This window comes from Exophiala spinifera, assembly GCF_000836115.1.
Source record: "Exophiala spinifera strain CBS 89968 unplaced genomic scaffold supercont1.4, whole genome shotgun sequence".
NCBI classification, from domain to species: domain Eukaryota; kingdom Fungi; phylum Ascomycota; class Eurotiomycetes; order Chaetothyriales; family Herpotrichiellaceae; genus Exophiala; species Exophiala spinifera.
This window is the reverse complement of record NW_015622516.1, coordinates 3,290,342-3,314,377: the sequence shown is the minus strand read 5'-3', so window position 1 is coordinate 3,314,377 and position 24,036 is coordinate 3,290,342. Positions and strand designations below refer to the sequence as shown.

General features: G+C 51.7%; 11 protein-coding genes across 11 annotated transcripts; 9 read left to right on the top strand and 2 right to left on the bottom strand.

Annotated features, from left to right (window-relative positions):
• Positions 1 to 198: 198 nt before the first annotated feature.
• On the top strand, positions 199 to 2,441 carry PV08_06415 (uncharacterized protein; the record flags this gene model as incomplete). Its single annotated transcript, XM_016380753.1, has 2 exons — positions 199 to 1,287; positions 1,335 to 2,441. 2 exons carry the CDS (start codon positions 199 to 201, stop codon positions 2,439 to 2,441), a joined length of 2,196 nt encoding a protein of 731 aa, XP_016236580.1.
• A 1,228-nt stretch (positions 2,442 to 3,669) lies between these two features.
• Positions 3,670 to 5,709, top strand: PV08_06414 (uncharacterized protein; the record flags this gene model as incomplete). The annotated part of the gene is made up of 2 exons (XM_016380752.1): positions 3,670 to 4,078; positions 4,163 to 5,709. 2 exons carry the CDS (start codon positions 3,670 to 3,672, stop codon positions 5,707 to 5,709), a joined length of 1,956 nt encoding a protein of 651 aa, XP_016236579.1.
• Positions 5,710 to 6,319: 610 nt separating this feature from the next.
• PV08_06413 (uncharacterized protein) lies at positions 6,320 to 6,766 on the top strand (the record flags this gene model as incomplete). Its single annotated transcript, XM_016380751.1, has 1 exon — positions 6,320 to 6,766. The coding sequence occupies one exon, from the start codon at positions 6,320 to 6,322 to the stop codon at positions 6,764 to 6,766; it is 447 nt and encodes a 148-aa protein (XP_016236578.1).
• Positions 6,767 to 7,167: 401 nt separating this feature from the next.
• Positions 7,168 to 9,431, top strand: PV08_06412 (uncharacterized protein; the record flags this gene model as incomplete). The annotated part of the gene is made up of 2 exons (XM_016380750.1): positions 7,168 to 8,019; positions 8,100 to 9,431. 2 exons carry the CDS (start codon positions 7,168 to 7,170, stop codon positions 9,429 to 9,431), a joined length of 2,184 nt encoding a protein of 727 aa, XP_016236577.1.
• Positions 9,432 to 9,833: 402 nt separating this feature from the next.
• On the bottom strand, positions 9,834 to 10,340 carry PV08_06411 (uncharacterized protein; the record flags this gene model as incomplete). The annotated part of the gene is made up of 1 exon (XM_016380749.1): positions 9,834 to 10,340. One exon carries the CDS (start codon positions 10,338 to 10,340, stop codon positions 9,834 to 9,836), a length of 507 nt encoding a protein of 168 aa, XP_016236576.1.
• An 848-nt stretch (positions 10,341 to 11,188) lies between these two features.
• On the bottom strand, positions 11,189 to 11,935 carry PV08_06410 (uncharacterized protein; the record flags this gene model as incomplete). The annotated part of the gene is made up of 3 exons (XM_016380748.1): positions 11,189 to 11,469; positions 11,529 to 11,662; positions 11,724 to 11,935. The coding sequence occupies 3 exons, from the start codon at positions 11,933 to 11,935 to the stop codon at positions 11,189 to 11,191; spliced, it is 627 nt and encodes a 208-aa protein (XP_016236575.1).
• Positions 11,936 to 12,417: 482 nt separating this feature from the next.
• Positions 12,418 to 14,437, top strand: PV08_06409 (uncharacterized protein; the record flags this gene model as incomplete). Its single annotated transcript, XM_016380747.1, has 5 exons — positions 12,418 to 12,703; positions 12,773 to 12,951; positions 13,012 to 13,124; positions 13,174 to 13,503; positions 13,558 to 14,437. 5 exons carry the CDS (start codon positions 12,418 to 12,420, stop codon positions 14,435 to 14,437), a joined length of 1,788 nt encoding a protein of 595 aa, XP_016236574.1.
• Positions 14,438 to 15,229: 792 nt separating this feature from the next.
• PV08_06408 (uncharacterized protein) lies at positions 15,230 to 15,992 on the top strand (the record flags this gene model as incomplete). Its single annotated transcript, XM_016380746.1, has 4 exons — positions 15,230 to 15,338; positions 15,388 to 15,443; positions 15,504 to 15,545; positions 15,612 to 15,992. The coding sequence occupies 4 exons, from the start codon at positions 15,230 to 15,232 to the stop codon at positions 15,990 to 15,992; spliced, it is 588 nt and encodes a 195-aa protein (XP_016236573.1).
• Positions 15,993 to 16,523: 531 nt separating this feature from the next.
• Positions 16,524 to 18,393, top strand: PV08_06407 (uncharacterized protein; the record flags this gene model as incomplete). The annotated part of the gene is made up of 3 exons (XM_016380745.1): positions 16,524 to 16,631; positions 16,691 to 18,179; positions 18,248 to 18,393. 3 exons carry the CDS (start codon positions 16,524 to 16,526, stop codon positions 18,391 to 18,393), a joined length of 1,743 nt encoding a protein of 580 aa, XP_016236572.1.
• Positions 18,394 to 19,049: 656 nt separating this feature from the next.
• Positions 19,050 to 19,883, top strand: PV08_06406 (uncharacterized protein; the record flags this gene model as incomplete). Its single annotated transcript, XM_016380744.1, has 1 exon — positions 19,050 to 19,883. One exon carries the CDS (start codon positions 19,050 to 19,052, stop codon positions 19,881 to 19,883), a length of 834 nt encoding a protein of 277 aa, XP_016236571.1.
• Positions 19,884 to 21,425: 1,542 nt separating this feature from the next.
• On the top strand, positions 21,426 to 23,398 carry PV08_06405 (acetamidase; the record flags this gene model as incomplete). The annotated part of the gene is made up of 7 exons (XM_016380743.1): positions 21,426 to 21,683; positions 21,756 to 22,167; positions 22,221 to 22,370; positions 22,425 to 22,582; positions 22,631 to 22,780; positions 22,830 to 23,214; positions 23,271 to 23,398. 7 exons carry the CDS (start codon positions 21,426 to 21,428, stop codon positions 23,396 to 23,398), a joined length of 1,641 nt encoding a protein of 546 aa, XP_016236570.1.
• Between the last annotated feature and the right edge of the window lie 638 nt (positions 23,399 to 24,036).

Genomic DNA, 24,036 nt, shown 5'->3' with positions numbered 1-24,036 from the left:
GCAATCATACCCTCAGACCTGCTACGATTTTCGAGTCCCGAGCCCACCACATGACGACTTCAAACAACACAAGTCCTTTGCTGCGTCTCAACCAGATCCTATATTGTTTGCTTGCTCTGTCCAGACAATTTTGTTGAAGAGGCGGGCCAGATCGATAAATCTTTGGGCTATCTCATCCTCCACCCCCACACTCTCCTCATGACGACCGCGGTGGCATCACCACCAAATTTCCAAAACATACCTAGGCTGAACTGGAATGGTGCAGGAAACACTGGAGGGGGGTTTTCTGCCATGAGCACGGACGAAGTATCACGGATATTCATGCCCCAGCGCAAAACTGTCCACCGAAGTAGTTCGTCTTCATCTCTTTCGTCCACAAGTTCGACCGGCTCAACTGTAACTCTTACGCAAAACGATCTCAGTGGCGAGCAAGCACATGGGGCGAAGAAGAAAGCAAGAGGAGGCTTTTGGCCTGTCAGCAAAGCCGATCCAACGTCGAGTATTTCCACTGCGCGCGCCAACGGATCTTTACAAACGGCTATAGGAACATCTCTTACCGGGAAAAATGCAATTCAGCCTGCTCTACCGAGCCAAAACTCTGTCGCTCAAACGAATGGAATGAGAGTCGTTAATGGGCAATCTGCTGCGGAGCCCGCGGCAATACTCGCGCTCTTGCCGATGAATGGCACTTTCGAAAGAAAACAGATCAATCTCCCGTTCTTCCCAGAGGTGCTCCGAATTGGGCGGCAAACAAATGCGAAAACAGTTCCTACACCCGTCAATGGATACTTTGATTCAAAAGTGTTATCCCGACAACATGCCGAGGTCTGGGCCGACCGGAATGGAAAAGTCTGGATCAGGGATGTTAAGTCTTCTAACGGCACGTTTGTTAACGGGCAACGATTGTCTCCAGAAAACCGGGAATCCGAGCCGCACGAGCTTCGTCAACATGACACCTTGGAACTGGGCATTGATATCGTGAGCGAGGACCAAAAGACCATTGTACATCACAAGGTCTCCGCCAAGGTCGAATATGTTGGTCTGCCAGGGACCACCAGCAATGTCCTGGACCTAAGTTTTGGTGACCTGGACCCGTCCCATCCACTGTTACCATCGCCAGTCAGCTCACCAATGAGCCGTGGCAGACCTGGTGCGCAGATTTCGAATGGACGCCTAACCGCACCACCGAGTGTTGCTGGTAGTCAGATGAGCTCCGCCGCCCAGCAACGTCAGATGAACTTCTGGGGAGCACCTCTAAACGTCGAACAATTGGTCAAGTCTCTATCCGTAAGTGAAGATCTCCTCAAAGTGCAACAAATATCTAACAAAATTAGCATGAAATGCGAGCGGCACGAGAACAAGCAGAAGAGCTACAACAAGCCAGTACATTCCTGCATTCATTAGTCACCCTCGTAGATGACGCTGCTCCGAAAACTCAGCCGCCGACAAAGGAACCAGGCTCACAAAGACATTCCAATGGAAGGTCGAAAACTTCGAAGTTAGATCATTTGGCCCGGTTTGCCGACCCCCCAGCTCCTCCACCACAGCAACCCTTGCCAGAGAAACCAGACTCCGCCAAAGCAAGTCCAGTTACCACGTCTTTTACTAATCTCTTAAAACGGGCCGATACGGCGAAGCCACCCAATAATACCTCTCATTCTCCCACAAATACTCAAAACAGCCAGATGCTCTCCTTGATCGAGGCATTATCAATTGCCAAAAAGGAGCTTGACTCACAGGGGGCCAAAGTCAAACAATTGGAAGATATGCTTAAACAAGAACGCATCGCACGAGAAGAGGCTGAAGACCGGGCACGACAACTGGAACTTCATGCCGCAGCTCGACCTGTAACGGCAGTGGAGGAACAAGTAGAGACGGAAGTAAATCCAACTTCTCCGGACACCAAGGATTTTGAAACGACGATATCGACCAATGCGGATGGAACTGCCGAGGAGAAGGCGAAAGCGCTCCAGCAGCATCTTGATCAAGTTCTTGGAGACATGCAAAGGCTAAAATCAGACGTCGATCAGTACCAGAGGCGTGCTGAGACCGCTGAAGCCGATGCAGCCAGTGCCAGAAAAAGCCTGGCTGAAATGATCGAAAAGCTGCGGCAAGAGAACGCCGATGCCGATGAATCACCTCGCAAGACCACCAGACAACCGAGAGGGGATGGTGACGATGGCAGTGACCGTTCCCGAGACGGAGACAGCGTATCCAGGACTCGGTCCCCCATTAAGAAGCAACCGTATGCTAATGGACATGTCCGAGGGCCAAGGCTGCCTGAGCATCTCGAACGTGCGGTGGTCACAGTTCTTGAAGAGAAGAATCGCAATGGTGACTCGCTTGCTCAGTCGGCGCCGTACGTGTCCATGCTAGGGGTTGTTCTGATAGGGGTTGGTTTAATGGCATATCTGAACTCCTGGCAGAAAGGGGAAAGATAACGCCTCAAGTACGGGACCAGGACAGTTTCCCTTCGTTGCACATAATACCTTTTCTATGTTTTCTTTTTGGTTGGGACGATTGGTGACGACATCAATGCAGCATTTAGCTTGTCACTCGTTATTTGCAAGCGTGGCATGATAATACGGCGTTCATGGTCTGGGCGGTCACAGTGGTTTCCTAGGGTGGCACCAGGGGCGATTCTAGGAAAATTGCTTGCTCAGAGTTTTGGTTGTTGGACTAAGCGTTGAAATGGCTTGGAGATCGAGCTGCGTCAAGTGTACGGAGCGGCGAAGTCATGAAAGTTGAAGGCGCAATCGGTGCGCACAAGGCTTTGTGTTTTTGTAATGCTTCCAGAGATCTGTTGTCTCATGTATGGGCTTCGATGCTGCAGCTCAGAGTCGAGTACAAAGCGGCACATCTGATCTGGATTGGAAGCATGGCACACGACAAGCCTGACAGTAGGGACAATCAGCAAAGGGCAGATATACGAAATATTCAATATGAGCAAACACATCCGTTCTGAGCTTTCTTCAGGGTTTGCTTCCTGGTGCCCCCGCTTGTTCCTTAGGCGTCTCGACGGTTCATCATCGTATTTACCTCGTAGTAGTGGGTGGCGATGAAGCTGGTTGTATAGTTGACTAATAAATCTAGGCATCGGAAGATTACGGAATCTTGTTTATATGGATGTATAGCAAAGCGCTCTGAGTTGGACGTGCTCGCACTCGGACTCGTATCCTTGTTCCACTCGTCCCTCGTCCTTCGTCCCTCAGCCCGCCGGATGGTGGGTGGATCGTCGTCGCTAGGGAAAATGGTAAAGGACTGGCTCTGCAGGTATGAGAGCAATGACGCGAGGCGTTGTGGTCACCGTCCGCTTGTCATATCCGCGCACCCGAATGTTGACACGGTGCCGCATGAGGACGGACGCGGGACGCCAGGAGGCGGCGGCCAGGAGGGCAGGAAATACGGCACCAAGGCGCATTATGACACACAGGTAATTTTCTCAAATGATTAGTATGACGCATGGACGACCTGAGACCTCTGTATGAAGGACTTCTATGGGAGGGTGTGGCCGTTCTGTATCATGCACCCAGGGATCCATCCTTTCTTGTACCTACAGACCGGATTGTGCGACGATAGGAGACTAGCGTATTCTTTACTCCTGTTCCTGGTACTTTGTATAGATACACTGGAGATACTGCATTGCTATTCGGCACGCCCATGATACATATGGACCTGCCGAAGCTCGGGGGTCGCCTTGTTGGTGTCGCAGGTCACCGATCTCCAAGGACCACTCACAGTGGACGGGTGGCATGGAGAGCAGTGAGTAGTGGGTTGCAACGCCAACAAGAACAACAGAATCAGTATTGCTGTGGCCACTGCCGGAGCAAGCGAGGGTATGGGACAACAGCTACAGCTACAGCTACACCGGCCGTCAAGATTACTTCGCACTCCCAGACGAGAGTATCAGGCGGCAGTGCAAGGGGCAGTGCTGGCTATCAACTTGGACGATTGAAAGGCGTGGGCGTGAGACAGTACTTCGCTGATGCAGCCCCGGATGCTCGTACGCATGGACAGGAGGAAGCCGACGTGAACGATAGGAGAGAAAAGGTCGTGATCTTGGGCAGTGGTTGGGCTGGTGTGTCTCTCCTCCCTTTCCCTTTCCCTTTCCCTTTCCTCGCATTTGGTTCCTCTCGCATGCTCATCCATCAATGCATCACAGGCTTCGTACTGGCGCGACGCCTCGACCCAAGAAAATATCGCGTGGTGGTGGTTTCGCCACGTTCATACTTTGTCTTCACTCCGCTATTGAACGACACGGCAGTCGGTACGCTCGAGTCTCGCAACGTACTTGAATCGGTTCGCGGGAGACGATCTTCCGTCGAGTACGTCCAGGCGTGGGCAGACGACCTGGATTTTTCGAACAAGACGGTAACGGTGGAACCGTCCGTTCTGGACCCAGATGTCGGCCACGCCCTCACGGGTCCCCGCGAGCCCAACGAGCAAAAGACCGAAGTAGGTTTCTTTCGGGAATCGGACAAGGCGGTCCGTCTCGGCGGTACGGGCAAGCACCCTGTCCCTACATTTCCCATCGCGTATGACAAGCTCGTCATCGCCGTCGGGGCGTACAGCCAGACATTCGGCACGCCGGGGGTCCGCGAGAATGCGTATTTCCAAAAGGACGTGGGTGACGCGAGGGCCATTCGAAAGCGGATCCTCGAGCTCTTCGAACTCGCGCGCCTGCCGAACATCCCCGAGGAGACGAAGCGCTGTCTGTTGCATTTCGCCATCGTCGGCGGAGGTCCAACCGGTATGGAGTTTGCCGCGTGCCTGTCTGACCTCATTCGCCAGGATCTGTCAAAGATACATCCTGGCTTGATGAAGTACATTCGCATCAGCCTGTACGATGTTGCACCAAAGGTCTTGCCCATGTTTGACGCTGCACTGGCCGACTACGCTGTGAAGCAGTATCAGCGGCAGAACATTGAGATCAAGACGAGTCACCATGTCGAAGAACTAAGAAGGGGTTTCCCGAACGACGAGGAGGCGAGGAAGAACCAGGACAAGCAGCCGAAGGGGAGAGTGTATACCATTCGCACAAAGGAGGAAGGGGACGTGGGTATAGGTATGTGCGTGTGGAGTACGGGAAACATGAATAACCCTATGGTGGCCAAGGCGTTGCATAACGTTCGCAAATATCCTGTCAGCAGCGCGGTGATGACCGAGGGACAGATGGAGAATCCGACAGAGCAGCAGTGGATGATCACACGAGATCCCAAAACCGGCGTGCTGTTGGTCGACGATCACTTCCACGTGACTCTGAATACGCAGAATGCCGAGGATGGTGAAAAGGGCAGTGCTGAGGTGAAGGCGACCGCGAAAGCATATATGAAAGACGTCTTTGCGCTCGGAGACACTGCAAAACTGATCTCGGGTCCATTACCGGCGACGGCGCAGGTCGCGAACCAAGAGGCCCTGTGGCTGGGGAAGACGCTGAACAAGTTTGAGACCGCAGAGGAGTTTGACAAGGCCCCCGGGTTCACGTTCAGAAATCTCGGGGTGTTGACCTATGTGGGTGGTGCGAAGGCCGTTTTGCAGGGACCGCATACAAGTCGCGAGGGTATGGCGAAGGGGTTGAAGGGATGGATTGCTTTCCTTGTCTGGAGAGGCGCCTATTTGACCATGACGCTGAGCTGGCGGAATAAGTTTCTTGTGCCTATCCAGTGGTTGGCGGTCAAGGTGTTTGGCCGGGATGTTTCGAGGTTCTAAGTAGTTGGTCCTCGCAGTTTGAGACGAGCGCAGGGGAGACAACAAGTCCCCGGCGCGATGGTTTCACTTTCACCTTACCGATTGTACAAGAAAATAATGCTGCTCGCTGGTGCTACGTGTAATTTTGAAAGAGTTCTCGGGAGGGTGGATGGCTCACTAGATGCCTGACTCTCTCGCAGATTTGATGGACCGATGCTATTGGTCAGCCTTGCGCCTTTCCTCATTTCCCCCATAATGCCCCTTTTCGGGTCGCCGAACAACCCCTCACTGGTCCGTCCTGCGTAATAGAGAAGTCTTCATTGCTGCCACGGAGACACTTCCTTGGGGATCCTCGAATTCCGGTCTGTCTGGGCCGTCGTTGGAAAAAGCCTGTGCCGGTGCCAACATTGGCCTTCTCGTGGGGCAACATCCACAACCACATATATGTCCACTCTCTGCTGACTTTTATCCTGAGTAGCGGAGAGTAGCTGTAAGCCAGGTCGACCTCATACAGTCGATTGTCTTTGCAGAAGTTACGAACTTTCTTCCTGTCAGCATTGCATTGATCCATCCCTTGTTCAGTTGGGCAAGAAGAGAGAGCAATTTACAAACTCTTTAAGAGTCGAAACACATGGCACCCACCCGTGCCGATCTCCTGGCTACCGTCGACAGGTTCTTCGATGCTTACAAAGCCTTCTCACTCGACGCCATCCTCTCGGTGCGAAGCCCAACATGTATTCACCGCACCGGTCCCAAATCCCACGGCAACATGAACCTGAACAACGCCCAATTCAGGGAGTTCATGGCCCCTATGCTCGGCATCTTTCGGAATTTCAAGCTGTTCGTTGCTGACGATGATGAAACGATGGTTGATGTCGAGAAACGCAAGGTCTTCTTACACTTGCAATGCCACGCGGAAACGGACGCCGGACCGTATGAGAACGACTACCACTGGATCTTGACGATGAACGAGACCGGCGACTTGATCGATGACATTGTCGAATGGGTCGACAGTGCGTATCTGAAGGACTTTCTTGCGAGGTTGGAGAGTACGAAGCCAGCAGAAGCGAGGTCGTAGAAGTTTTCTGCTTTTGCGTGGAGAAGAAAGAATAAAGGACGAACAGCCCCCCGTTATCTCTATCAAATAGATTCTCTCCCCGCTACGTTACAGTTAATCGTATCGGTTCAGCCTCTCTCTCCGCGCTCGTTCTGCGCCTCTCTACAAACGATATCTTCTGGCTCGTCTTCACATCCACCGCGAAGCGCAGTCGTGCAGTACCAGACCTGAAGGGTACAATACGTTTGAGCAACCTCGCGGTTTAAATGGGTGGACCTGAAGCCGATTGTGGGGAAGATCCGGGGCTGCGTCACCCCCGCTCGGGAGGAGGGTGAACTCTGTGCCCGGGGGCGCCTCGACTGGCTTTTTCTCCTTGTCAACCTGGTCAGTAATACACTTCTACTGTCTTCGTTTAGAAAGGGATGTCGGAACGGAGATTCTTTTGCAAACAAGACGGCTGTTCGGCCGTCTTCACCAAGGGCGAGCACCTTGCGCGCCATGAACGAGGACACCTCGGCCTCAAACCATTCATTTGCGACATATGCACGCGTCGGTTTGGGAGACAAGATTCACTACTGCGACATATCCGTACACACCGCACTCAAACAACCGAGAATGCCAGATTCGGTGAGCAGGACCAGAGATTCGGAACTGCGACGTCATTGCTATCCTCCTCCTTAGCCGGGACAGACCCATCAACAGGCTTTGGCCTCGCCCAGGAATCGATGCAACTATGCCAGACTCACCCAATCTCCTCTCCTGATAGAGTTCATAATTCTACAAGAGCCTCGAATGCAACAGCAGCTGCTGATACTGCTGCATCCAATGATGCCGGTAGAAATGCTTTGAACTATCGCGACGACTTTGACTGGAACTTTAATGACGATGATTTGTTCAAAATACTGCTTGCCACTCCCACAGCCGCATCTACCAGTGGTTTCTCTAGACCACAAAGTTCCCTCGGCGTTTTACAGGGTTCTGCGCAAGCCAATCCGGATAGCGACTGGCTTCAGGGTTCCGCAGAAGCTGGACGTAAAGCAGTGCAGGCCATGAATAGAGTCATCCAAAGCCTACCAGAGTCTTTGGTAGTGTTGGAAAGCGAGAACGCGGCTTCAATATTCTTCGAGGATTGCCTGGACCTCTTCTTTCGTCACCACCTTGACGTGGTGCCCATCATACATAGGCCAACGTTTAACCCGCGGGAATGCAACACGACCTCTCTCCTTCATATCCTCTCTTTAGGGTCTTGTTTCCTTCCTGGTCCAACCTACGAGGTAAGTTGTCGCAGTGCTCATCATAACCCTTCCTCGAGATTTCTCCTTTAAAAATGCCGGACTGACCTGGATTATGGCAGGCTGACTCACTTTACTTAATCTCTCATGCCGTTATGGCCAACGCTTGGGAGCAGCTTTTGACCTGCCGGGGACCTCACGATGGGAACGATGGGGTGCAACTCGTACTCAGTTGTTCGTTAGGTGCAACGTATGCACTTGTGTGTAGGAACTCACGCATTCGGAAAATGAGCCATAGTGCCAGAGGACTTGGCTCTGTTTGGGCCCGCGATTGTGGCCTCTTTAGCATCGACTCTTATCGTGGCATTGTAGTCCCTTCACTGACGGCTCCCAACGCAGAGAAGCTTGCCGCATGGCAGAAGTGGGCTGCAGGAGAGACACAATTGAGGGGACTACTTTGGCAGTATGTTATCGACGGACTATCCTCACAATTCTACCACCATCCGACTCTTCTCCGGCATGAGGCGAACCCACTATCGCTTCCGACCTCCTCAGCTGCATTCAACGCTGCTTCGCCAGATGCGTGGATTAAGGAAATGTCGGATTGTAACCGTCATAGCCAGCTCACAGTCCGCGAATATGTCCGAGCGCTCTTTCGCGGTGATGTTGATACCATCAGGAGACCAATATCCAAACTCGGCATTCGTGTTGTGCTTGAATGCCTCCAGAGTCTCATACTTCGCGAGGCTGACGGTGGAGAAGACACGATCGGCGCAATAAGCAAAAGTGAAATCTTTGCTGCTTTACTGAACCTCAAATATCACCATTTCGACGGGTCGGATTCGGGGGTAGAGCTGCTACTGCGGTGGCACTCTGTGTGCCTGAGCATGTCGGCGGATGTTCGACGACTGTGCGAGGAAGTCGGGCCATCTCAATTAATTGCAGAGCTGTTCCATCTGCCACCAAAAGAGCTCGAAAAGGGGCGGAACCTGTTTGATTTAAGGGCGTGGGTGCATGCCACAGACGCCCGACGAGCCATCCTTCACGCCTTGGAGATCAGGGAGCTCGCGCAACGGCTCTCCTTTGGCGAAGCATATTCCATCCACACACCGTTCACCATGTTCTCCGCTGCCACAGTTGTAGCCGCCTTTCTGGCCGCCGAATCACGCAGCTTACACGTGCCAGTGCAGATCGATTGGGCTGTTCTCTATGAGGATCTGTCAAAACCGGTGCACTCTTCGACGACGCTCGATATCCGGTCCATTGAAACTATCAACTTCCTGGCAGGGACATCTGCGCGAGCATGCGGCATAACTACACTGCGGAAGCTGTCTTCTGAGATGAACATGTTCCACTCTCAAGTCCAGGCAATGGCTGGCACTTGGGGGATCACACGAGCGGCGCAGGAAGTCATCGAACAGTGGGCGCAAATTTTTCGGGGTTGTGGGAGATGAAAATTGGAAATGGCAAAATGGCCACAAACGCTGGCCGTAGTGAGACACTTCAATGTGATTTCTATTTCTTCTTTTGTCAACTCTCAAGTCTTTGGGCCTTCGCCCACCGCCTCAACTAAGACTTGCACACTCGTGCTGGGACTCTTTGCCGTCCATGGACTACCATTGCTGCAATTCTCGCTCGGGATCCTTTGCGTCGTGCTCTCAACCTATCATCCAAGGATAATCTCCACGTCGTCTGCGAACAAAATAGGTAGTCTCCCAGGGAACAAGACATCTCAACACCTCTCTTGCACAGTAGCTCTAGCTCTACCCAAGCAACGACGGTCTGCGGACATCCTTGGAGTTGACGGGAAAGTACCTGGATTCTGGTCCTCGACCATCGCCCTTGTTCGTACAGGTTTACATGTGCGTGTTGGACCCCAAAGCTTTGCCGTTGACGACTGGTGGCTTCGAGTGAATGAGGACGCACAAGAGGCGGCACCACTCGTCGCTCTCGTTGTCCCAGCTATGCATCGTCGCCTGCTGGATGCAAATGTCTCCTTGTTTCATCGGCGTCCGCGAGCCGTCGTCGAGCGTGAGGACGCACTGTCCGTTGAGGACCAGGACGTAGTCCAAGCTGATGGTTCGGTGGACGGAGCCCTTTGAGCGAGGAGGGAAGTCGACGTAGCGCAGCACAGTACCACTGTTGACGATTCCTGTCTTGACGGGACTTCTGTCCACCGTCACGTTCACGTCTGGTGGCACATCGTCGCTGTTCCAGATCGGTGTCAGCCATGGGCCATGTGGTGCTTGGATCCCATTGACGACGCTGTCGAAGAGGATCGTTGCTTTGCCTTCTGCGTTGTGGCTCGTGACTACCCGACGCACCGGCGGGAGAGGCTGCTGCTGTGCTGGTGAGGATGCCATTTGCTTTGATCAAACCATGTGATGATGAAGGGAGGAGTGTGTGTTTGTGCGAAAGTCTGTCTTCACTAACTCCCTGCGTCCGAGGGAGCTGATTGTTCCTCACTACACCGATTTATAGTGTGAGCAGACCAAGGCAGGAGAACGGGTGTACCAGCTACGTATGTGTCCGGAGCGATGGACAGATGCTTTGCGCAGCTCGACTGTTTCGCTGCTTTGTACGATGATCCTGCGCGTCCTGGCTTCGTGTACGAGTATGTATGTTGTCCACCTTAGACCCTTGGTCAGTACTGCTCCAGTGTTGCTTCGAGATAGCTCGGACATAATGTATACCCGAGCTTGTGGAGGTGGGGAAAAGGAAGGGATATCCCCACAAGTCCCCGGTGGTGGACCCCCGTGGTGGGCGAGCCTTGCCGAATGATGGCCGTCTCGTATGCACTCGCGCGGATCGTGGGGATTCCGTGTGCAATATTGAAGTCCGTTGAGGGGTGTGGCTTCATCTGGATGCAGTGCTGATGGGGAACAATACACTCTGTCGGGCTTGACTAGAGTAAGAGTCACTTGACGACGTAAACTTCTCCCTGTTCTGCGGTATTGGCGTCTCAAGGAGCAAAACACTACGAGATGGAGAGGTCTGACTTCCGGTCTTTACTTCTAACTGTTGTCGTGCAATTATCCGCGAGAGCGGATTTTGGAGCTCTCAGGCTTTACGGTCTTTGCTGTTTCTATCAGTAGGAGAACCATCTCGGAGGGCCATAGCAGTCATCAACAATTTAATTGATCATATGTGGTCCAAGGTAAAAGTAGAGCTTGGGCTGCAGTTCCATGTTACCGGATCTCCTAGTCTCAAGTCAGAGCGACACGTTGTCCTGCATGGGGATCTGGTCGACCGGTGTGATCTCGCCCGTCTTCACCCCGTAATGCTTTGCAATGTCTAGGCTCATTCGCTGCGCGAACCAAGCTTCGTCTACAGTGCCGCCGTGCCGGATGATACCTCGGGTATGCCACATGGCTTGGACAGGGCAGGCTGAGCATATCAGCGCACCTACATTCGACATCTGCGTCTCTACAGCTGGCAGAATGGCAGTTTCGGCAAAGTACCACTCGTAGACGAGGCACAACGTAGTGACATCTGCTCATTGCATCAGCAGGTTAGTCGCTGACTTTCATCACCAACAGCGCCGGACTCACAAAGATCCTTCTGATGTTTCAAGTTAAACTGACGGTTCTTCTCGGCCAACTCTGGCGTCCAGATAACGTCGAAGTAGGCCTGCGCGTTGGCCACGCGGGCCTTGTGTGCTTCGGGATCCCCCAGAGAGTCGTAGCTATAGGAAAACATCAGTACCAGAATGTGAACAGCTGCGACGAAGTTTCTGGGCATCTTACCGTGGGGAGAACGTGTCAATGTGATCGTCGTCCAGGCTATGGAAGATAGGTAGGAGAGCTTGCAGACATCTTGGGACTCCAAATAATGCGCTGGACTTCAAGATTGCTTCTTTAAGGCGCCGCTGGACAATTAACTCGTCCTTCAGATCCAACCCCTCCACAGCCGTCTTGTACAGCTTGATTGAATCAGGACCGCAGCTGGACGCGGCCATAGCAGACGCCTTGAAGAAAGAAACGCTCAGCACTATGTATCAGAGCTGTGGACAGGAGAAACCTACTGCAACAATATACCAGCAAGCCTTGGTTTGGTCTGCTACTCCTTCTGTTTCTCGCCATTGGCGGAGAAGATCTTCAATCGCCATGAGAGTATATTGGTTTAGGCTCCAACTTTTACTCAGATCTGGCTCGAGGGTTTCAGATGTCAAGGTAGTCTTGGTATTTATTGCCAGGGCCCTTTGGCCGGTCAATGAATATGCATCGGTCTGTTCCAGATGTCTCTGACAATGGGGATATTCCGATGTCCCACCGCTGCACGTTGCTCTTTTGCACAATTTGACACCGCGTTCATAATTGTACTTGTCCCATCGACCCCACATCGGCATCAGGCGCTATATCATGCAACCTCCTTCGGCTTGTGATGTTTGAGTTATGCTCCCTGGATGATCAAAGCTGGACGTTAAAAAGCCTCGCAACCATGGCCCGAAAGATTGGTGAAGTCGAGGTGCAATACATTCCCTCGAAGCGAGACTTCAGCAACGTCTGGTGCGAATACGGTTCGTCGACGCAACTTTTACCGAAAGGATGGCAGAGAGACCCAGATCGCCGAGCACTGCCCGAGGCCATCATATGGGAGAAGGATGTTGCGATTCCTCTCCGTGACGGGGTCAGACTGAGGGCGGATGTGTTCCGACCTGCCAGATTACAGGGCCAACCAGTTCCTGCGCTGCTGCCATGGAGTCCATATGGCAAGACTGGGACAGGTAATTGCTTGGAACGTTTTGCTAAGCTCAGAAAAGAACTTCACTGACCGGGAGGTTGATGTCGACCAGGCTCCTATTTGACTACCAACTTCGAATTTCTGGGCATCCCCAAGAACTCGTTAAGCGGACTAGAAAAGTTCGAGGCCCCAGACCCGGCCGAGTGGTGCGCCAGAGGCTACTCCATAGTCAATGTCGACTCTCGCGGAGCGTTCAAATCCGAAGGTGACATACTCTGGTTTGGAACTGAGGTATAGTAGATCCTCCACCAGGGCCGAAATATGGTTGCTCATGCATTCCTCTCCAAACAGGAAGGCAAGGATGGGTACGACACGATAGAATGGATTGCGAAGCAAGAATGGTGCAACGGGTCCGTTGCTACGGTTGGAAATTCATGGCTTGGAATCTCACAGTGGTACGCCCTGTACCCGTCAGCGTCTCAACCGCTGCTTCTCAGCTCATTGTTTTCTTAGGTTTACTGCGGCGGAGAAACCGCCGCATCTGAAGGCGATGGCACCTTGGGAAGGACTGGGAGACTTTTACCGTGAAACGCTTTGTCGTGGGGGAATTCCCAACCCGCTCTTCTGGGATCTGCTGGGTCAATGTCTCGAAGGTGAGCATTTGCGCGAGGATGTCATTGGTATGCTAGAGAAATACCCCCATATGAATGCGTACTGGGAGGACAAGAAGGCCCAGATCCAGAATATCAAAATCCCCATGTATGCTCTGGCAAGCTATTCAAGCTGCTTGCACACGGAGGGATCCATCCGGGGTTGGAAGTATTCGAGTTCCACGGAGAAATGGTACGTACTGTCCTTCATGGTCAAAGAAGCTGACTATTAACGTTTCATGTTCAGGTTACGAGTGCATCCGACGCAGGAATGGTTCGATATTTACTCATCCGAAGCCACTGACGATCTCCAGAGATTCTTAGATCACTACCTTCTTGGAAAGGACAACGGATGGGAATTTACGCCCAAGGTTAGGATCTCTCTTCTGCGATACAATGCACCTCCCATCATCAATCGCGCAGAGGACAACTACCCTCCCTCGAGAACCAAGTACGAGACCTTCTACCTGGACTGCGATGCTGGAAAACTTACAAAGTCGCCACCGAAGGTCGAATCAGAGACCAGTTATCAATCCGATACTTGGGAGGACGACGGCAGCCACTTCACCTACACCTTTGACAAACATACAGAACTCTGCGGGTTTTCGAAAGTAAAGCTTTACATGTCTTGTGACGAATTGGACGACATGGACGTCTATGTTATTATTCGAAAACTCGATGCCGATGGGCAGGCTCTGCTGCATTACAACATTCCCTTCATCAACCAAAAGCCTCACACTCGACCGGAAGACATTGACCATATCAATGTGTACAAGTACGTGGGCCCCAATGGGCGTCTTCGAGCCTCGAAACGGGAGATCGCCGAGGAACCTGGTTTGACATCGGATATGAGGAAGAGCAGAGACCCTACCGAGGTCTGGTACCCCTATTATAAGACAGCCAAGGTCCCCAAAGGTAATATTGTTGAGCTGGAGATTGCAATCTGGCCCGGAGGGATGGTCTTTGAGGCCGGAGAGAGCATGAGACTGGAGATCAAGGGTCATGATCCAGTCTTGCCTGAACGGCCAGACATGGAAAAGAAAATGACAAACCAAAATGTGGGTCGGCACAAGATACATGGGGGTGGAAAGTATCCTAGCCAGTTGATAGCGCCCCTGCTCTCGTGACCGCAAATACAATACAAAAGAATATGAGATCAGAGTCGTCAAAACCAACGGATGCTTTTTCCAAATACGAGTATTCTGTCCAGAGGCTGGGAGGCGTGCAGTCATAGTTTGGGAGGGGTCCAGAACCTCAGACTTTCGGAAATACTACGATTGTACCGAGTACTCCCGTAGACCCTTACGATGTCTAGGGCAAACGCTCGAGACCCAATAGTGCTGAAGCTGATAACTCATGACCGTGCAGTAGCTCCAGATGCCTTGTGATGCGTCGCGAGGAGGTCATGCCGAGAGGACTCAACGTTTGTACGAGCATGAGTACTCAGTACGACGAAGATGTTCACAATTTTGAGGAGCCGCGGCGGGGAAGGGGGGTGTTTTCAGAGGAATGGGAGACCTGCGGTGGGAAAACTGAATACCGCTCCCTGACTGGCTCCGCGCCCCGCGCCCCGCGCCCCACGCACGCGAGTAGCCTCGCAGGAGTCTCGACTGTCTCAATAACTAGTTAACTAACTAGTTAGTTAGCGACCCACGCATGCTGGATGCTGGAGGGCCGGGGCTTGTGGAGTGCATAGGGCTAACTCCACACGTCCGGGGGACAACCCTTGTGAAGTTGTGGCCATTAGAGTGACCCCTCGCTACCAACTTCCAAGCCACCACCCCCGATGTGGGCGGCGACCGTAAGCATTAGTCGTCTCCTGGAGGACGGACAAGGTAGAGATGAAGGGTCTCTTGTCCTTGATCGTTTTAACGCGACGGATCTCCCTCGATTGCCAGTGAATTAATTACCTATCCCCAATGGCTAGCCAGTGCGAAGCGAAAGCAGAGGTTACTCCAGTCAACGCGCAGAGAGTCGTGACTCGAATCATGGGAGAGGCTCCTCAATCAGCACGCGTTGATCCCGCTGGTATGATTTCCATGTACCCGGTTTGTTGATACTACTAACGTATTCACAGATGCCTTCGAGGTCTATGAACTGGCTCATGAATGGGCTATGAGCTATGATACCAAGGTTGGTAGGCATTCGCTGCGGGCGCTGGGTGCTCTACTGACACCGATTTTTTTTTTGAAGGACTGGGATCGACTGAGAAGCATTTTAGCACCCAAACTCAATGTGAGTTCGAGTTGAAGAATAAACGTTGGCGTGATGAAGAAGACGCTGACGTGGGCATAAAACAAGATTGACTACACCATCGTCACGGGCGATGTCTTCACGGACACGTCTCCGGATGATTGGATCAAGTACTGTTCCAATCCTCGATTCCTGGGAGGCAAGCGTATGACGACGCAGCATCTAATAGGGGCTCCGAAGTTCATCAAAGTGTCAGACACCCAGATCACGGCTCATTACCAAGTCCGCGCCGCCCACTTACGCTGGAAAGATGAGGCTCGTACGCAAGAGGGACTCAGAGGCCATGGCCATGGCCTGCTGATCCAACACTACTCCAAGATAGGCGGTGTTTGGAAACTGTCAGGGTGGAAGCCACAGTCGTTCTGGGATGAACATGAGTTTAAGGAACTGGTGCATTTTGGCCTGACACAGCCTTTGAGTGAGTTGTAGATTAAATGGAAAGAGGACTAAACGATAACCATAAAGCGTATTGTTCTCCCAACTGGTGTCCAAGAAAAGGATAATACGTCCTCTGCTTCAGTAGAACATATCAGTTGCGCCCTGATGAGACCGGCAAATGTGTGTTTGGAATACCTCAGGTCCAGCTTGCCGGTTGAATATACTGACTTGATATCGGCCAGCACAGACTCACAGCACTGCTTCGACCAGGAATCAGTAACTTTCGTCTGAAATGGCTTACCAACCGTCTTCTTTCTGGGGATGTGCTGAACTCCCAACTGTCTTTTCCCGGATAGTGATCGAAAAGAACAGACCCGAGCCCCCGGGGGAATCGAAACTGCTGGACTGGGGCCCCGCGTGTTACCTGGAAGTCAAGCATCGATCCCCACAAGGGAGCTTCTTTCGACACCCACCATCCCTTGAGCCTTGATAAAGTAGGATCCAGATTCCCCCTGGAAGCCGTGCTTGAACTACCAAACCTACATCTCTGTACCCATCCCGCGACTGATTCAAAAATCGAACATGAGCTCTCCCAATATCGATCTTCTCGGAGCAACCCAAGGCTCCCAAGGGGATGGGCCTGCTCCTCCAAAGGTCCACGTCCACATGGGGACGGTCGTTGCTGTTATCGTAAGATCATGCCGGCCTATCTCAGTCATTCGCCCATCCACCGCTAATTCTGCTCCCAGGCTGTCAACTTTGCTCTGTTCGGCCAGCTGGTATCTCTGGTCGGCTCGGGTTTTCTGGCTCAGACCATGGCAACAGCACTGGGGGACACATCCAAAGCTGTGTGGTTCAGCACTTCTCTCACAATTGCTACTATTACATTGAATCCTCCCATCAGCCAAGCAGCTGACTACTGGGGAAGAAAGTGGTTCCTTGTCGTAACGAACGCTCTGGCCGTGGTTGGGTGCATCGTCATATCGAGATCAGAGAATATCGCAACATGCATTGTCGGCTTCTGCATCATGGGGGTCTCCTTCGGATCGCAATCTCTGATGTACTCAGTCGTCTCAGAAGTTCTTCCGCGAAGATACAGAGGCATTGGACAAGGCTCACTCAACATCTCCTCTGCTGCTGGCGGAAGTTTTGCCCTCCTGGTCGGCGGGGCGCTTGTCCGTCACAACGCATATCACTTCCGCATCTACTGGTACATCACCTGTGGCGTGTACGCCGTGGCTACGGTAGGAGTCTTCATCGGCTACGACCCACCGACGAGACCTCTGCAGAGGACTCTCACCGCTTGTCAAAAGCTACGGGAGCTGGACTGGATAGGCTTTTTCCTCATCACCGCTGGGCTTACGCTCTTCGCTATCGGCCTTCAGTTCTCAGGAAACCCGTACAGTTGGAGAGACGGTCCAGTCTTGGGCCCCTTCATCGTCGGCGTTTGCCTCCTAATAACCTTCTGTCTGTATGAATGGCTCGGGCGCTCCGATGGATTGCTCCATCACGGCCTCTTCCAAGACAGAAATTTCGCTATTGCGCTGTTTGCCATCTTCACAGAGGGGTTGGCCTTCCTGACCAGCAACAGCTACTTCGCGTATGAGGTGGCGGTGCTGACCCACGTCAGTCTTTTCAAGGCAGTGGTACACTTCTCCATATTCTTCTTCGGAGGCATCATATGCTCTGCTTTAGCTGGATTGATGGTCACTCGCACAAAGTCGGTCCGAGAGCCGTTGGTGTTTGGCTTTGCCGTACTCCTAGCATACAATGCCTGCATGATAAGCATCAAATCCACCGCCGGAGAGGGTTTTTTCTGGGCATTTGCCGTGCTCGGTAGCATTGGATTGGGCTTCATCCTTACCACCATCACAATCGCCGCCCAAATGAGCGCTCCTCCAGAGATGATCTCCGTGACCACGGGTCTTCTCATTGCCTGCCGTAGCGTTGGAGGCACCATTGCTCTTGCCGTCAACAATGCCATTTTCAGCAATAGCATAAACCACTCGGTGCCGTCACAGATTACCCGCGCTGTTTTGCCTTTGGGGTTCCCTGCGCAAAATCTGACAGCACTGATTCACGCCTTGTTGAGCAACAAACCTGCTCTGGTGGCCAAAGTGCCCGGAATCAATCAAGAGATTGCTTTGGCGGCCGAAGGTGCTTTGTTCAAGGCTTATGCGATCTCATTCCGCCATGTTTGGATTGCCGCGACCAGTTTCTGTGCTGCTGGTTTTCTGGGTAAGTTAAGTAATCTTATTCCTTTCCTAGCCTTCCACGAAAACCAGCTGACATTCACATCCCAACAGCTTCGTGCTTGTTCCGTAACAACAAATCCAATTTTACAGCAGAAATCGACGCACCGATGGCCCGTGAGCTCGAAGAAGTTCAGGGTTTCAAGTTGGCTCCGCGGTCAGAGCATCAAGAGATGGTGAACATCGAGAGAGCCATTTGATGTTGTAGACGTATTCATGGTTTTGTTGAAGCCGTTGGCGAGACTACTGCCCATGGCGAGTGAGAGATGTCGAGCGTCCCTCGCTCTGCCAGGGAAATTCTGAGATCTGTCTTCCGTAAAATACCGATTGTAGTCAACTCTACGAGTATTATGGCCAGCTATCTTTTGTCCATGATGGTGAGTCGCAAGCAATTTCTTTGTAACAGTCTTCAGCCCTGTTTGATGTATCATCAAAAGGTTGTTTTGTCCTTGCCTGGAAATCAAGATCTGAGGACAAAGGAGGTGACTATCAAGTTTTAATGGGTTGCCTCCATGCGTCCCAGTTTTCAACAAAGCGCAAGTTGTTCGTCTTGATGTTTGGTTGGAAAGTTTACAACTTGCAGCATGATTCACCAGCAGTGCCTCAAGTCTTTATTATCGCCTGGTCAGTGAAACAGTCTTTCCGCCCTTCTGGAGCAAACCATGAATCCCGCCTTCACTTCGCTGCCTTGCGGCTTCACTGTCGGGTCAGAAGAACTATTTAATACTATGGAAGATTGGGATGTTTCCGTTTTTCTGCCTTGTCTTTCCAACAAGTCTTTCCACTTTCTCCCGGAGTCGACTCGGCTCTTGTTTACAAAGTTGGCAACATGAATCCCTTGCCTGAGAATACCAAAATGGCGATGCCGAGCGACTGCGCACCTCCAGCAAGCGCGAAGAATGCTGAAGCACGCGAACACCAAGATACCAACCATCCGAGCTTCCGCTTTCTCGACCTGCCTCTAGAGATACGTTCAAGCATATATGGCTACTTCGATAGACCTCAGGGCAAAGACGAGCGTACAACCAGAGAATCGCTGATGATGGTGTCCGTCCAAGTTTCCACGGAATGTTCGCCCATATTCTTTCGTGAGATGGAGTTCCACATTCACAAGGGAGAAAGAGGTAGTGTGCAGCACTTCACAAATCACTTCCTAGCCTCCCTACCTGATTACAAACTCCGTAATATCCGCAAGCTGGTGTACTATGTTGATGAGGCCAGAGGGAGCAACATTCGTGGTACTAGTGGCATGGTGCATCTCCGCCGCACACTGCTCCAGCGCATTGAGAGTCTTGATTCTTTGGAAGAGGTGGTGATCCGAACACTCCATTGGATCGTTTTCGAACAATTGCTCGGCCTGGCAGAGGAGGAAATTGTCGACGCGGATGCAGATGAGATGTGGAGGCAGATGTGCCTGATCGATCCTAGATGGAAGAGGGCTGAGGAGGGACTCATTGGTGACAGCTGTCCACTGCAGTCCTGGAATATCACAAGACGGATGGCCACAGACAGCGAGGATGGACCTGGAATAGTCGAAATCGAGTCCTCTGACGATATCGACTGGGAATTCGATGGCAGGTACGCAGGGATGCCCGAACGCTTTTTCATCACCAACACCTACCGAAAGCCCCAGAAAATCCAGACGAAAACCTCAGAACCTGCTCATACTGACGTAGTCGAAGCTGTCTGAGCCATTTTCAGGGGCGAGAGTCTCCGGCCATTTTGTGCAGCAAGGACTCTGGACGAACGCGAAATGAAACCGACTCACTATTGACGAGCAGAAGATGGAATTGAGATGATTGAATGGAATTATTTACTGCTGAGCCGGAAAGGAAACACCCAGAATATGAAGCACTAGAAGGCGTATGGAAGAACTGACTGCCACGAGGGCCGCTTATTGTGGCGACGGGCACTGCGGTGCAGTGCCATCAGCAGCGATCTTTCTCGAGACGTGTAGAGAATAAGAAACGTTTGCGTTCCTTCGCAGTCCACTATTTTGTTTGGTATCGTACCAATTTTCCGCAAATCATAAACCAGACTTCACTCATACCGCCAAGGGAGTCACAAGTAGAATCTCCATGTATAAATCTTTAATGCTACTGCAGTAGCATTTGCACAACATGGCATCGGAAGAATCGGACTTCTCGACATCGGCTCAGAGGCGATGAATAGACCAAAGATTTGCTGGTACAATATACCCCTGAAAGTGAAGTGTTGACTAATCGGGTGGATGTCCTCGAAGAATCACAGGTAGTCCGGGCAATTCAACACGTCATAACGACTTTTGGAGAGATCAACATCGCGGTCACAGTGTCACTGCCAATATGATCCTCATTACCCAACAGGATCTCGCCTAGCTAAATGGAATAGACAGCAAGGCCGCGGTACCAAGGCGCAATCCAACGGAAATTTCGCCCAGAAAGGCCACACAAAGTGGAGCAAATTCTGTCAAATGGCATTGTTGGCTTTATGGCCAGAAAATAAAACAGCAGAAGGAAGCGGGCTAATGTCAACAGACGGATGCAAAACACAAACAGACGAAATGTATGGTGCTCAACAACGATGAGACATATCGGGTCGAATGGCACCCAGTGGTGACCAATGGGCAACATGGAAGAGAATACGAACGCCTCCTCAACGTACACCACTTCTGGTGAGGCCGATGAACTTCTCAGTGTTGACTTAAACCAAGATAATGATCTGGACGCCACGTTCACGTTCCATTGTACCACCACAGGAAAGTGACACTCTTGAACTTGAAGCGGAGCGCCCTCCACTTGCCCAGAGGAGACAGAGGCAATAATTTTAGACAGGTGCACCTCCCGCGTAGTAGACTGACTGTACGTGGGCCCTGATATCAGGTCTGGGCGGCGTGGTGTTATGACGGGAAAAATTCGGTGCTCATACTCGTGAATGAAACAATACGTAACAGAGGGTTGGCATTATTGATCGGTCTGACCTGCCAAAGAAGGAATAATGTGTTCGTGGACAAAAGGAGACTATGTTGACAAGGATATTCGCTCCGTGGTGGAGAAGTCCTTATCATGACATGCGATGGACTTCATCGGGCGGGGTAGCGCGTTTGATCAGGATACGTACCTAGATATTTGGGCTATTGCGGGCAGTTAATGAAGTTTCTTGAGAGAAAGTGCCTTACCAGTCGAGAACCACCGAGTATTACTTCTTTACAAGCATCTCTGACGGTTGATTTCAAGTCATTCAATTCGTCGTCATGGGTTGGGAAGAGATCGCTGCAGATAAGAGAAAACGTATCGACGAGTCGATCCCCAAGGAATGGCGCGTCGAAGTCAAGGATCAAAATGGATCATTCATGGACCTCCCTGCAAGTAGTGGTCTCTTGACGGCTGACGAGCTTGAAATCACCAATTCGTCGGCAGTCGACCTCGTGTCGAAATTGGCCGCTGGAAAGTTGAAGTCGGTCGATGTCACTCTGGCATTTTGCAAACGTGCCGCTCTGGCGCATCAAGCGGTAAGCTAGAAATCAGGCCGGAACTCATTGTGGTCTGAGGCTGTGACACAAACACTGACGAACATTAAACAGCTTAACCTTGCGCTTGAGTTCTTCCCCGACATGGCCCTTGCCCAAGCTAAAGAACTCGACAAATATTATGAGGAGAACAAAAAGCCAGTGGGTCCTTTGCATGGGTTGCCGATTTCGTTGAAAGACCAGCTTAGAGTTAAAGGGCTCGAGACGTCAATGGGTTACGTTGCTTGGCTGGGGAAATTCGACGAAGAGGATTCCGTGTTAACGGCCTTGCTTCGTAAAGCTGGAGCAGTCTTCTACATCAAGACGAGTGTTCCTCAAAGTCTGATGGTCTGCGAGACGGTGAACAATATCATCGGAAGGACACTCAACCCGCGTAACAAGAACTGGTCGTGCGGTGGCAGTTCTGGGGGTGAAGGTGCCAATATCGGATTTCGAGGAGGCATCATCGGAGTCGGAACAGACATTGGTGGGTTCGACAATTCGGCTCACCAGAGCTCGGAGTCGCTAATCAGGTCATAGGTGGCTCGATTCGTGTCCCATCTGCGTTCAACTTCCTTTATGGTATTCGGCCTAGCCATGGTCGCATGCCGTATGCAAAGATGGCCAATAGTATGGAAGGTCAAGAGACGGTGCATAGCGTTGTTGGGCCACTTGCTCACTCAGTACCTGGTATGGTAATTGGTTTCTCTGCGGTGTCACAGGGTAAACTGACGATTGTTCTAGACTTGAAACTCTTCGTAACTTCCGTCCTTCAAGAAGAGCCCTGGAAGTATGATTCAAAGGTGATTCCCATGCCATGGCGACAGGCAGAGGAGGATATTATCCATACCAAGATCTCGAGTGGAGGGTTGACTCTGGGATTCTATAACTGCGATGGAAACGTTAGTATCTGGGGTAATCTGGAAGAAACGCATTTTGACCAATGACAGGTGCTACCGCATCCCCCCATACTTCGTGGCGTAGACATGGTCGTGTCTGCTCTGAAGAACAAAGGCCACACCGTTGTACCGTGGAAGCCGTACAAACACGACTTTGGGGTCGATTTGATCAACAAGATCTATGCTTCAGACGGAGGCTTCGTCAGTTAAGAGTCATGATAAAAGGTGATAAAGGCTAATTGGCAAGTAGGATATCTTCTCGGATCTCAAGAAGTCTGGAGAACCAGCGATTCCTAATTTCCAAGACCTCATCAATCCGTCGCTGCCGAAGATCGATATGAATGAGGCCTGGGATGTACAACGTCAGAAATGGGCATATCAAAGCGAGTATCTGGAACAGTGGCGCCTCCGCGAAGTAGAACTAGGAAGGGAGATTGATGCTTTCATCGCCCCAATCACGCCTACAGCAGCCATTCGTCACAACCAGTTCAAATATTACGGCTATGCCAGTGCCATAAATCTCCTCGACTGGACCAGTGTTGTTGTGCCGGTCACGTTTGCGGACAAGGAGAAAGATAAGAAGCTGACGGACTTTGAGCCGCTGTCAGACATCGATCGAATTGTCCAAGCCGAGTGTAAGTCGTCAGTCCCAGTTAATGTGTGCTAATCAGATGCTGATGATGCATCGTAGATGACCCGGAAGCATATCACGGGGCGCCTGTTGCGGTACAGATTGTGGGCAGAAGACTCAGCGAAGAGCGAACTCTTGCTATTGCGCAGGAGATTGGCAAATTGTTGGGCAACGAGATCACTCCATAGGGTGGCAGAGTGTAGGATGCTGCCTTGCCATACTGTTATTTCAGTACCTATCCGTGAGTCGAAGAGAAAAGGCGTTGTGAAAGACCTAAACGTCAACATACTGTGAACGGTACTAGTGCGAAGGCATAAATACATACCTTAAGTAGCACGAGGGAGAGCGATGTATGCGCCCACGAGCCGGAGCTATTTTGATCCGAATCCTCGCATTCGTATTCGTATTCGCCCTACGTACAAAGCCTCGTGTCCGGCCGCTCCGGTTCAGGCCCATGGCCAGTGATAGCGCAGCTTCTGGCTCATGCTCGATCTCTTCCACGCCAAATACTTCCAGATCAGCATCAAATCCCTGGTCGATGTCCGGCATTCCCTAGCTATTCCTCCCACGTTCCCAACATCCCGCATTTCCCTCGCCATCCTGCAGCTGCCCCAAGATCGGCATCGCGTACGATTGAATCGACTCGCTGTCCTGGAGCCTCCAGGAAGTCCATCCTTTCCGAGTCTACCAGATTCTCGAATCCTGCGCCCTTTGGTACTTTCTGGACGCGTCACTTAGAAGAAGTCGACGACGATGTTGCGACAGCGTCCATAACCTTCCTGCCCGCACATGACGGCGCCTCTTCTCGTCTTACTAGCCATCACTC